The following is a 13,474-nucleotide window of genomic DNA, read 5'->3' on the forward strand; positions in this document are numbered from 1 at the left end:
TCCACGGCATGTGAGATCTTCCCGGACCAGGGCTCGAACCCGTGTCCCCTGCATTGGCAGGCGGATTCTTAACCACTGCACCACCAGGGAAGTCCCGTCCTTTTCTTATTTTTGATAGGCGGGGATGGATTCCATATTTGAGCTCTGGGCCTGGGGCAATTATCTGCACATGAAAACACACACTGGGCCCCCTCCCCTTCCCTGCAAGAAGTCTTGTGAGACTAAAATATACCTCACTTCTCCCACCCACTCACATACCTATGCAAACCTTAGGAATTTGCTAGGTAGTGAGACCATAAGTTCCTCCTGAATGTTGTAAAAAGTTGAATCTGACCATCCCCCAATGCGTGAAGATAGAAACAACATGGCAGAAATGCCACCATCTTGCATCACACCTGTTAATCACAAGTGATAATAACACCTGTTGAAGCTGTCTTGTGCGCAAGCCATTTATAGGAAGGTGGTGACCAGCAGAAGATGCTGCCCAGAAGATGGCTTGCTATTAACAGCAGGGAGGAACCGCGAAGCTAGTTTGTTCCACTTTGGGTTGAATGGATTCTCAGAAGCTGGAGTTGCATCAGATAAGTTGGGGCCTGTAGGCACCCTGTCTGGGTGGAGTGGGAAGGGAGTGCATCAAAGCTGTTAGACCAACCGGTCATTCAAGCTGGCTTTCCTCCTGCTTGCCACAAACACCTTTGGACACCAGGCTATTTCTTTCCGAATTCAAAGTAACGTGTCCTTTGCCTTCAGCCTTTTCTCTACCTGTCCAGTGACTGCAGCCTCAATCCCCACCTGTCCTTCTGCCCTCTGCCTGGCTCCACAGAGGCAGTTATCTCCTATTTTCCTGAACTCAGTAATATTATTATTTTTTTAATTATTTATTTTGGCTGCGCCGGGTCTTATTTGTGGCATGTGGGCTTCTTAGTCGTGGCATGCAGGCTTCTTAGTCGCGGCATGCGGACTCTTAGTTGCGGCATGTGGACTCTTAGTTGTGGCATGCGTGTGGGATCTAGTTCCCTGACCAGGGATTGAACCCGGGCCCCCTGCATTGGGAGCATGGAGTCTTACCCACTGGACCACTAGGGAAGTCCCCTGAACTCAGTATTATTAAGAAAATACCCTGGGGACCTCCCTGGTGGCAAAGTGAATAAGACTCTGCACTCCCAGTGCAGGGGGCCCGGGTTCAATCCCTCGTTAGGGAACTAGATCCCACATGCATTCCGCAACAAAGGAGCCCGCCTGCCACAACTAAGACCTGATGCAACCAAATAAATAATTAATTAATTGATTTAAAAAAAAAAAAAAGAAAATACCCTGGGTTTAGGGATTTTACTTCTTTCCCTAAAGAGTTAGACCAAGTCCCTGTAGGGCTACCTCTTAGAATAGTACGAAGAAATGTAAAGGGATCCTTGGCTCAGAAAAGGGTACAAATTGTTTCTGGGCTCCACAATTTGCTGTATGATTTTAGGCAAATTACCCTCACCCCTCAGTTTATCCATGGGTACAAGAATTGTTATTTGAGTTTTTTTTTAAATATTTATTTATCTATTTATTTATTTGACTGAGCCAGCTCTTTAGTTATGGCATGTGGGCTCTTAGTTGCAGCATGTGGGATCTAGTGCCCCGACCAGGGATTGAACCCAGGGCCCCTGCATTGGGAGCATGGAGTCTTAACCAATGGACCAGCAGGGAAGTCCCAAGAATTGTTATTTGAGGATACATGAGACAAATGTATGGAAAGCACTTAGTTCAGTTCATGGCACATAGTCAATACTCAACACATCATTATCATCGTCGTTGGTACTAAGAACTCTTGCCCTTGATCCTGATCCTGGGTGGTAATAGAATGCAGCAATCTGTTTCTCCTTCCTTTTCCTGACACATACTTTTGTCCCCTTATCCAGTCACATAAAAACAAAAAATATCTACTACCATCTTGGGTCTTTCCTGGGGAACTGAGGGATGGGGAGATATCTTTCTGGTGTGTATAGGGTGGAGTCCATCTAGGATAAGGTGTACAATCGGTGTTTCAGATCAGTGCTGGGGTGAGTGGGTTTTGGAGGCTGAGGGAAGTGTAGCCTGAGCAGAGGAGAGGAGAAACTGGGGAGCTATAGCTGAGAATTGGGGTATCTTGGTTTTTAATAAATTTTATTTATTTACTTATTTATTTATGGCTGCATTGGGTCTTTGTTGCTGTGCATGGGCTTTCTCTAGTTGCGAAGAGCGGGGGCACCTCTTCATTGCGGACCACAGGCTCTAGGCACGTGGGCTTCAGTAGTTGCAGTGCATGGGCTTCTCACTGCAGTGTTTTTTCTTGTTGCTGAGCACGGGCTCTAGGCACATGGGCTTCAGTAGTTGTGGCACATGGGCTCAATAGTTGTGGTGCACGGGCTTAGTTGCTCTGCGGCATGTGGGATCTTCCCCGGCCAGGGCTCAAACCCGTGTCCCTTGCATTGGCAGGTGGATTCTTAACCACTACACCACCAGGGAAGCCCAGAATTGGAGTATCTTAAGAATAAAAAGGATGACGATCATTTTACAATATATACATATATTGAATCATGTCACGCACCTGAAACTAATATGTTGTATGACTATATCTCAACTTTTAAAAAGCGTAAAAAAATAAATACAATGATATATATTGACAAAAAAAAAAAAGGAATAGAAAGGAGAGACTAATGGATGTATCAGGAATATACTTATTTGGGAACCAAATGAGTAAGTGAGCCAGGTAGGAGACTGAGAACCTTAAGTATAAGTGGCTGCAAAACATGGTGAAATTTGGGAAGAGTGCTGTGCGGGGAGAAGGGGAATTGTTACGGTGGGTTTCAGGGCTGAGGCAGTGGGGGGCCCTCAGGATATGTGGACCAGCTTTAGAAGTGGGATCGGGGTGAGAATTGGCAGGGGCATCAGGACCGAAGATGAAGGTGAGGCGAAGAGGGTGTGTTTTGGAGGTGGTGAGGGGTACCGAGGACCCGGAGTGGCCTGAAAGTTTGGGACCGGGAGGTGAGGGTGGGGAACCGAGGAGTGGAGTGACCGGGTCCTCTGGGCTGGTGAGGGCCAGGCTGGCCGGTGGGGACCAGTCGGCCGGGGTCTGTGGGCAGCTCCGGGAGGGAGTCTCTGCGCTGCCAGAAGCCAAGGGGCCTGAGAGCCGGAGTCTGAGCATTGAGGGCTCTCGGGAACCTCGGGGCTAAGGAAGGGGACGCTACCGATGGAGTCTGGGCCGTGGGGGTCTCCGGGAGGCGAGGTGTCCAGATCCCTGGGGTCCGACGGGGCCTCCGGGGGCCTCGAGCGGAGCGGAGGAGGGCCTCCAGGGTCTCTAAGAAAGGCCGGGGGACCTGGGTCTGAGAGCCGACGGCGTCTCCGGTGTCCCGGCTCTACGGGCGCGGGCGCGGGCGCGGCGCCGGCGTCCCAGCCCGACCGCCGGCCTTGGCGCCGCCCCGCCTGACATCAGTTCCTGCAGCCGCCGCCGCGCACAGCCCGTGGCCTCCTACCCCGCCGGCCGCGCTCCGGAGCCGCCGGGCCGCGGCGGAGCGAGGGGCCGGGCGAGGCGAGGGCCGGGCGGTGGGCGCCGGGCCCCGCGGCCGGCACGACGGAGCCCCCGTACGGCCGGCGGCAGCGGTTGCTGGCGGCCCCGGGGCCCCGGCGCGGGAAGCGGCGGCGGCGGGGCGGCGGCGGCGGCGGCGGCGGCGCCATGGAGCCGCGGGAGGTGAAGGACCGAATCCTGGAGAACATCTCGCTGTCGGTGAAGAAGGTGAGCGCGGCCTTCCCTCCCCGGCCCGGGCCCCGAGGTCAACCCGGCCCGCCCTGTCCGGGCCCCCGACCCCATCCAGCGCCCCCTTCTTCCCCCTGGTCGTTCGCGCGGGCCGGGGTCCCTCCTGTCACCGGGGCTCGGGACACCGCCCTCACCCTCCGCGACCCCGAGGACGAGGAGCCGCCGGGAGCCCCGGGATTTTGGAGGGGAAGCCCGGCGGCTCACGTGAGCGCCGCTGCCTCCGAGCTATTTTTAAAAAACAAAGTTGAGGTCAGCATCCTGGGAGCTTCTACAAGCCAGGCCTGGGGGCCCTGAGTCACTTAGAGGGGCCGCCACCCGCCAGGACCCCCCACTCTGGGGGTAGCAGCAGAAAAGCTCTGGGAGGGCCCCACCTGCAGAGCATCCCTGGGCGGCGTCGCTGCATCCTCGATCTCCCCTGTGTTTGCCTCTCGGGAGTGGCAGTCTGGGTGAAGGCCCGTGATAAGCAGCTTCCAGTCTTCCCAGTTCTGGGTGATACTGCCTCTGGTCTTGGGAAGTTCCTTGAAAAATCTTGCCCAAGGATGGCAGTTTTGAAGAGGCTTATTTCAGAGCTTTGATTGAGAACCTAAAGCACCTTGCATTTTGGACAGTGACCTGTGGAACATGGTGACACTACGGTGTATGGGGCTCCTTGCAGTAGAGATCATGTCCCAGTTCCAGGTAGAGAAAAACTATGACCTATTAAGGGCATGTAACTAGATGTGTGAAGGAGTCAGCTTATCTGAGGAAGGGTCCCAGATAAGGGACAAAAGGTAGAATTCATATTCACTTAAAACCAAACCAGAATTGATAATCATTTGAGGAATATTGTTGGAATGTTTTCCTAATTTGAATTCCTGGTTCACCTGATAGTCGCAGAAACTGTGAGATGGTGGTGGAGGCAGGGATGACTTGATGGGTAGGAGGAGGCTCATCAGATTGGTTTAATTACTTCAACAGACCAAAATGAAGAGAATTCATGAAATCAACCCTTAAATTTGTTTTTTTAAAATATTTATTTATTTATTTTGGCTGCGCCGGGTCCCAGTTGCGGCACGCAGGATCTTCCTTGCAGCATGTGGACTCCTTAGTTGCGGCATGCATGCGGGATCTAGTACCCAACCAGGGATCGAACCCGAGCCCCCCTGCATTGGAAGTGTGGAATTCTACCCACTGGACCACCAGGGAAGTCCCAAATCAAACCTTGTATTTAAATAACCATGTTTTGGTTCGAGCCCTGGTCTGGGAAGATCCCACATGCTGCGGAGCAACTAGACCCATGAGCCACAACTAGTGAGCCTGCGCGTCTGCAGCCTGTGCTCAGCAACAAGAGAGGCCGCGATAGTGAGAGGCCCGTGCACCGCGATGAAGAGTGGCCCCCCGCTTCCCGCAACTAGAGAAAGCCCTCGCACAGAAACGAAAACCCAACACAGCCAAAAATAAATAAATTAATTAATTAATAAATAACCGTGTTCTCCCCCCACTTAAATTCCTCAAAAGCAACATAGGCAAGCAATTTTACCTTTCATAAAGATCAGTGTAGCATACAAAGAAAAGTCGATTCAAAGTGTGCTCTTACTAAAAGGTTCCTCTAAAAGTACAACTAAAAGCAGCATTGCAAACATCCAATGAAAGTTTTATTTAGTTTTCCTGAGCTTTGCTAATGCAATGCGGTATTATTTTTGCTTACTCAAGGAGTGTAGGATGAGCAAATGGTTTGTTTAAAAGAAATCCAGGGACTTCCCTGGTGGTGCAGTGGTTAAGAATCTGCCTGCCAATGCAGGGAACATGGGTTCGAGCCCTGGTCCGGGAAGATCCCACATGCCACGGGGCAACTAAGCCCGTGCGCCACAACTACTGAGGCTGAGATCTAGAGGCTATGAGCCACAACTACTGAGCCCGCATGCCACAACTACTGATGCCCACACGCCTAGAGCCTGTGCTCCTCCTCAACAAGAGAAGCCACTGCAACGAGAAGCCCGCGCACCGCAACGAAGAGTAGCCACTGCTCGCCGCAGCTAGAGAAAGCCCGTGCACAGCAACGAAGACCGAACGCAGCCAAAAAAAATAGATAAATAAATAAATTTTTAAAATAAATACATAAATAAAAAAGCAATCCATCTTTGGTAATGGAAGACAAAGGAAGACTGCTGACCTTTCTAATCTAATCTGGGCTGGTTATGGCTTCATGTAGGCCTCGTGTTTTATCTTTAGATTTCCAACTTACAAATAAATGGGGAAAGTCCTGGTAGAAAGGGGGTGGACATGTGTGTAAGCACGAATCTTCTGAGGGCAGAGAGCCACTCTGTGAACCAGCCTGCCATTTATGAAGGAGTTGGGTGTGCTTGACAAGACGCTTATCATTGGATGCGTTTGGACAAGCGAGGGTGAATCAGAAGGTATGTCGCACGCTAGAAGCTGGAAACCCATCCGCGGGTGAATCACAACAAGAGGCGTGACTAGCATCGTGGGTAAGAACATGGGTTCTGGAGTCTGGTGGCCTGGATAGAACCCCTGCCCTGCCAATGAATAACCCTGTAACCTTGGGTAGGTTCCTTACCCTCTCCATGCCTCAGTTTTCTCGTCTGTAAAGCAGGGATGAAATCAGTGCTGTTGTGAAGATTTGATGAGAGTCTGTATGGACAGTGTTTAGCCTGGTGCTTAACCCAGTCTTAGTAAGCTGTCTTAGTCTGTTGGGGCTGCTGTAACAGACCACGATAGACTGGGTGGCTTATAAGCAACGTACATTTATCTGTCACAGTTCTGGAGGCTGGAAGCCTGAAAACAGAGTCCCAGCATGGTCGGGTTCTGGGGAGGGCTCTGCTTGGGGCTGGGTTGCAGACCACTGACTTCTCCCTGTGTCCTTACATGGGGGGGTGGGGAGAGGGAGCTCTCCTGGGTCTCTTTTATAAGAGAATTAATCCCATTCATTAGGGCTCCACCCTCATGACATAATCACCTCCCAAAGGCCCCACCTCCCAACACCATCACCTTGGGGGTTAGGATTTCAACATATGAACCTGTAGGGGGACACAGACATTCTGTCTGTAGCATAAGTGGTCGCTTTTTCTGTTTGTGGTAGAGCCAGTTCCTCCCTTTCACAAGGTCTGAAGGTGGCTAAACGACCTTCCCACCTAGACGTTGCTAATGGGCCTTGTTACCCACTTCCTCTGTATGTTGCGTTTCAGAGAACTATTTTATGATTCTGGCATATGAAGGGCATTTGGTTTTCTGAGTCAGAGTATCTGCTTCTAATGGGAATCGGTTCAGCTACAGCAGTAGGCATGGAGGGCTAGCCGTCTTGGGGTCGGATTTGACCTTGAGCACCAATCCCTCCTGAATTTGTTATATAGTACCTTAAGAGTTGCTTCGCCTGTTTTGCCCATCCTACCGCTAGTAAAATGGTCTAACCGATCCTTTCATAAGGACGTTGCATGAAGAAAATGAGGTGTGATTTCTGCCAAAAAAAAAAAAGATCCATGTGTGTTAGCTATGTTTGCAAAGGGTATTTGAGAACTTTTTATTGAAATAAAATATACCTACAGAAAATAGCATATACCTACAGAAAATAAAATATACCTACACTCCTAGATGTAGAGCTGAGTGAGTTCTCACAAAGTGAGCACATCCACATATCCAGCACCTAGAGCCAGAAACGAACACAGCCATCATCCCAGAAACTACACCCCCAAGTGCAACCACTGTTCCTAAGCAGCGTTGTTGAGTTCAGCTATTTTCACACCTAGATTTGGTGATGCTGAACATGCCCTGTAACACCAGTGCAGTAGCTGATCCAGGGAACCTGTGTTCTGATATGAAGGCAGGATTCCTGGGAGTTAGAGAGAAGTGGAGAGTTTAATAGTTAGCACAGTTAAATGATAATGATAACAATAAAAGGCAAGTGCAATATGAAACATCCCAGATGCAGACAATAAAGCTTGTGGTTCCCGATTTGTTAATAGCTAAAGAGAGACGTCCAAGTTAAAGAGTGTTGGCATTTTGAATTGGCATGTGGTTCTACTAAATAACATCTTCTCCAGGGGAGGGGAGGCAGTGGGTTTCACGAGAGTTTTGTTTTGTTTCTGAGGAGCGTGTCTGTTGCATACGCTTGCAATCTGAACAAAGGCTCTGCAGTGGAAGGCAGCCTCTGCCCTCCAACAGTTCATATATTGGTTGGAGGGAGGATTTAAAAAGTCACCAAGGCAAGGAGAAGCCTCAGAGAAGGCGAGCTTAACTGAGTCTTGACAAATTGGTAGAATTCAGAGACAGAGAAGAAGTGGGCATTTAAGATAGAAAGTAGGCATTTAACATCCCCAAGGCAGTGGGGACATCCAGGTGGCCTTCTGAGGACACAGAGGAGACAGAGCAGTCTCGGGAGTGTGGAGGGTTCTCCTCGATACGGCTGGAAAGTGCTTTCCATCGAAGCTGTCCAGCACAGTGGATACAGACGCAGGTTACAAATGCGGGATACAAATACAAGTACACAGACCTCGATTTGGGTTTGAATTTTGGGTTTGTCACTGACCATGTTGACCCTGGCAAATCACTGTACCTCAATTAGCCTCAGCAGTCAGAACCTACTCATAGTTGTAATGAGAATGAAATTACAGGAGAGGACACACTCAGAGCACTGAGTACAAGATCTCATGCATAACAAGGCCTGAATAAGGTATCAGCTACCATTAGCACTTGCAAGTGTATGTGTGAACCCTGCCATTTTCTCTTGTGCAGTTTTCAAAGTCTTACACTACACTTCTCTGTTCCTTCAAGCTCATGGTTTGTCAAGACTTTTTCTTCAAAGACCAGATGGTAAATATTTTCAGCCCATGTGGTCTTCGTTGAAACCATTCAGTCCTGCCCTTGTAGCTCAAAAGCAACCACAGACAAGCCATACACGTAGCTGGATTTGGCCCAGAGCTACTTGTATTTGTACACAAAAGTGTCCTCCCCAGGGTAGGCTAGGGATCGCTTTCAAAGAAGCTGGTGTGATGGCCAGTCCCATAGTCAACGAAATCTCTATTGTCACTGGGTTTTTGCACTATGTCAGGCTTGTGGAATGAATACGGACACTCGTAAATACCACTGGATGTGTGTCTTTCAAAAACATTTACTGATCACCTTCCTTCTGTCCTCACTGTCCTAGGCCCTAAAAGGGTAGAACCCGGCCAAAACCCACAGTCTTCCAAGTGAGATCACACCCCTGGTTTCAGGACTTAATGAAGCTCGGGTTCTTGATGTCTCATCGCAGAAAGAATTCAGTGAGAGCCAAAGTGATAGGTAAGACGTAGATTTATTTAGAGAGAAACACTCCACAGACAGAGCGTGGGCCATCTCAGAAGGCGAGAAAGGCACGAGGGTGCAGGGTTGTCAGGTTTTATAGGGGTGGGTAATTTCATAGGCTAATGAGTGGGGGGAGTATTCCAGCTATTTTAGGAAGGGGCGGGGATTTCCAGGAATTGGGCCACCGCCCACTTTTTGATCCTTACTGATCTTGGAACTGTCATGGCGCCTGTGGGTGTGTCATTTAGCTTGCTGATATAAGCATATACTGAGGCTCCGGGTTTGGGGGGCCATCTTGGACCCATTTGGTTCTAATCAGTTTATGTCATGTCCTCGGGCTATGTTATTCTTTCAAAGGTTGTGCCCTGCCCCTTCCCTCCTGTTTCAGGAGGAGAAAGTGGTGATAAGTTAGCAGACAAACCAATACAAAGACCTTCATATTGTGATGTGTCCTAAAGGCCTCGGTCAGGAAAAGGTGGTGAACTGGCAGAGGGTCTGCTGCAGAGGGGGGTGGTCAGAGGAGACTTGCCAAAGAGGTGACATTGCTTCCAGCAAGGGACACTGACTACGATGAGAGAGTGAGACATTAGCCTAGGAAGATGAGGAGTTGTTTTAAAAAATATACAAATAGCTCAGAAGTGTATAAAATGAAAAGTAAGCGACCCCAGTTCTCTGTCTCCTCAGCCCCAATTTGGATCCCCTTAAACAGGGTGAATAGACATGTACTGATAAAGTAACCCTCCTTGAGAGAATGTTCCTAGGTCGGGACCACCTTCTCTCAACAGAGGACAACCCAGGTCCCCAGCGCCCTCAGTCTGGGCGGGTTGCCCCACCGGGCTGGGCTCTGAGTGGCCTTCTATTTCCGGCCAGGCATACCCTGCGTTGAGCGGGGGTCTCCCGAGCGGGGTCTGCTGACGCTGGTCTAAGAGCTGCAGCTGTTCAGCCTCGCCTGGCAGTGCAGCTGAAACGGCTGGGTCCGGTGGTGGGCTCTTTGCGCCCATTTTTCCACTCCACCAGAGAGGTTAGATCTGCCAGTACATTAAAAATGAGCTAGGGCAGCTCTTTCCCAGAGAGGGCGTGGTAGTTAGATCTATGTGGGAATTACACTGACCATTTGATTTCAATCAATAGTTTTGTTCTCTTGGCTTCATGGAAAAACTCTTAAGAGTTTTAAAATCTTAAGCATTCTGAAAACCCCTGATGACCTGAGTCACCTGGGCAAAGAGCTCGATAAAATAGTAAGTATCCACACACACATTTTATAAACAGAAGTGCTAAGGGCTCCCCCTCCCCTGCCCGAGTCCTGAGGTTGGCAGTAGCTCTCTCCTCCTCTCTGCTCTCACATCACGGAGGCTGCCTAGAGAGGGATGAGTGGTTCCAAGCAGGAACCACTTAGGTGTGCCCCTGACCCCCCGAGTGACCCCACCCAGGCCCAGCATGAGACGCTAGTGGAGAAGCGGTCACTGGTTTTTCTGAGCCCTGCCTGAGTTTTACTCTGGTTCTCCTTTTGCAAGATGCTTCTCTGATGTTAGGGCTCTGTTTGCAGGCTGGTGACATTGTGGTCCTTTCCACCCCATCACAGGACACCCCGGGCCCTCTCTTTCTCCTCCGTGCCTTGGCTCTAGCATCAGCCTCATCCACCTCGAAAGGCCCCGTTTGATGACTGGAGGCCAGGCAGAAACAGGTCTGCATCAGGCAGCGGCAGCTCCGTTCAGTCGGGGTGGGCCCCAGCCGTCTGTGTAATCACAGTGGACACACGGAGTTTCGGAGGGAGCAGTGGCGATTCCTGTGGGTCCCCCTCAAAGCTCATCCGGCTGGAGCCCGTTGGGAAAAGAAATTTCCCGGCAAGATTGAAAGGCTGCCAATGGCTGACAGAAACGTCAGGCCTAAAAGCTAATGCTGAATGAGGGTGGAGTGGTCAAGACGTTTCCACGTGGAGAGAAAGGAGCAGGTATTCTGGGTGCGAGCATTGTGGAAGGAGAAAGCTGGCGTTTGTAGGTGCTGGGGGCGCTCTGGGTGGGTCATTCTCCCCCCTTGAGTCTTCAGGGCTCATCTCTGGCATCAGGATTTGCCACCATGGCAAGGAGAGTGTGGTGCCACTGAGGCTGGCAGTGCCCTTATGTCCAAGGAAAGCAACGGGCCTTTTCCCCCTTCGATAAAAAGCTCTCCCGGGGGCTTCCCTGGTGGCGCAGTGGTTGAGAATCTGCCTGCCAATGCAGGGGACATGGGTTTGAGCCCTGGTCTGGGGGGATCCCACATGCCGCGGAGCAACTAGGCCCGTGAGCCACAACTACTGAGCCTGTGCGTCTGGAGCTTGTGCTCTGCAACAGGAGAGGCCGCGATAGTGAGAGGCCTGCGCACCGCGATGAAGAGTGGCCCCCGCTTGCCGCAACTGGAGAAAGCCCTCACACAGAAACGAAGACCCAACACAGCCAAAAATAAATATAAATAAATAAATTAAAAAAAAAAATAAAAGTTCTCCCGGGTGACCTCAGTGCTGATGGAGCAGGGACCACCCCCCCCGCCCCCCGCCCCAGTACAAGGCGAAGTAAGCGACCCTGGGCCCAGAGCTCTCCTCCCTGGGGCGGGTTTGGGTGACCGTTCCTTTCCAGCCCTGTCCTCCTCCTCATTGCTGCTTGCTTGATGTCTCGATGTCCTAGAACTTCCATTTGAGGCAGGGGAAGAAGGACAGTTTCTGGGAGAGTCCATTTGGCTGGAGCTGAGAGTTTAGGTCATTGATCTGTTGGTTGTTATGACTACCTAGGGTTCCAAGAGCATCTCCTCTGTCTTTCTAGCAAAGCAACTGGTTCTGCCACAGAGACATTCTCCCATCTTATGTATTTGTAATTCATCTTTATTCCTTTTGCTTCTAAGTAGTCACAAACATTATAGAAATGTATAAGGAAGGAAGTGGTCCTTTCCTATAATCGCCCCTCCTCCCTGGCTATCTGTACTTAAGAGTTAGAGCTAAAAGAGTCTAAGAAACCCAGTAACATGTAAGAGCAAGGGAAGGGCTAATGTAGACTTGAAATCCACACTTAACTTTTGAAAGTAGTCAACTTCTGTTCACCCTAAGTTCTGTATTTTTGGTGCTACAGACTACTGAGGCATGAAATGTCCAGACACGCTAACAGGAAGGGGAGTGATCGTAGCAGAATCCGTACACTTAATGCATTCACCACCTGCTGTTCACACACACTTCCTCAGTCAGGCTCACAGCAGACTTGCAGGATGGCTCACGATCCCTGTTTAATACACGAGGGAAGTGAGGTTTAGAAAAGTAACGCGCCCAACATTCTAACCCTCATAAGGGGCAGGTCTGGACCTGAACCATGTTTCTCGCTCTCGCTCTTTCCATTTCTCTGAGCCTTTTCCGTCTCCATCATGTCTGTCTTGAAATTATAACAGATAATCCATCCCCACAGGTCAGTCTTGTGGGCCAGTCCTCTATAAAACCACCCGTTCACTTAACAAATGGGTGCCTGTGTTGTGCTGGGCACCCGTCCAGTCACTAGGAATCAGCAGTGAACAGAGCCCACCAAGCCCCTGCCCCCTCGGGGCTGACACTCTAGAAGACAGACCAGCGTTAAACAAATCACAGCGGATGGGGTGTGTGCCCTGCCCCAGGCCCTCCCACGTGTCCTTCAGGAACCTATCCGTGGTGCTCTCGGCACACTTCCTGACCCTGTATTTACACCTTCAGCCTCCAAAGTCTCTGACTGTCTCACCTCTCAACCTAAGTCGTGATTTAGACAGTGACTGGATGGCCATTTTCCTCAGCAACGGTATGGTTGTCTGGGTGGGGGACATTGCAGGTACGGCGGAGGAAGAGGGAAGTGAAAGATGAACACAGCCAGTGAAGGCTCCCAGGCTTTGGAAGACTGAGTAAAATGAGGCTTTGAAAAACTCCCTCCCTCCTCCCGCCGGTGCTACACACAACATTGAATGTGAGCGCTCAGAAAACAGAGAGCGGGGGCCCTGCCAGCTTCGGCTTCCATCGCAGCGTACAAGGATGGAGTAGAATCCTGCCTGCGGCGTGTTCTTTCAGGCCATTGGTTGGCTTCTAGGTCTCTGGTGTTTGCCCAGGGACCTCTCGGGAGGGCCTCTTACATTTTCCTCTCCACTCTGAAAGGAGCCCTTGGTCCCTCCATCAGAGGTCAACGCTGTGCTGAGTTCAGAGGCAGAACAATCGTAGTACCTCGGGGCTGGGACACTCCCCTGCCAGGAAGAGGAGCATTTAATTGCTTTTGGAAACCATATTCTGTCAAAGTACCCAGTTACCAAGAGATCTGTGCCCAGCTAGGCTTGTCCCCTCCTGCTGTCATCGTTCCAACACCCCAGAGAAAGCGCAAAAAATGAAATCCATGGATAATCCAAGTACCTGCTTTTTTTTTTTTCCTTTGGGCCGTGCCACGTGCG

At 50.6% G+C, this 13,474-nt stretch overlaps 1 protein-coding gene across 2 annotated transcripts in view; it reads left to right on the top strand.

Annotated features, from left to right (window-relative positions):
- Positions 1-3,519: 3,519 nt before the first annotated feature.
- Positions 3,520-13,474, top strand: part of PLEKHM2 (pleckstrin homology and RUN domain containing M2) — a 38,429-nt gene continuing 28,474 nt past the window's right edge. For both annotated transcript variants that reach the window (XM_079912877.1, XM_079912878.1), the window contains exon 1: positions 3,520-3,757. In XM_079912877.1, the coding sequence (XP_079769003.1) occupies positions 3,698-3,757 (60 nt within the window). In that variant the 5' untranslated portion in view covers positions 3,520-3,697. The remainder of the gene's footprint in view (positions 3,758-13,474) is intronic.

This window comes from Stenella coeruleoalba (genome assembly GCF_951394435.1).
Source record: "Stenella coeruleoalba genome assembly, chromosome: 1".
Classification (NCBI taxonomy): Eukaryota; Metazoa; Chordata; class Mammalia; order Artiodactyla; family Delphinidae; genus Stenella; species Stenella coeruleoalba.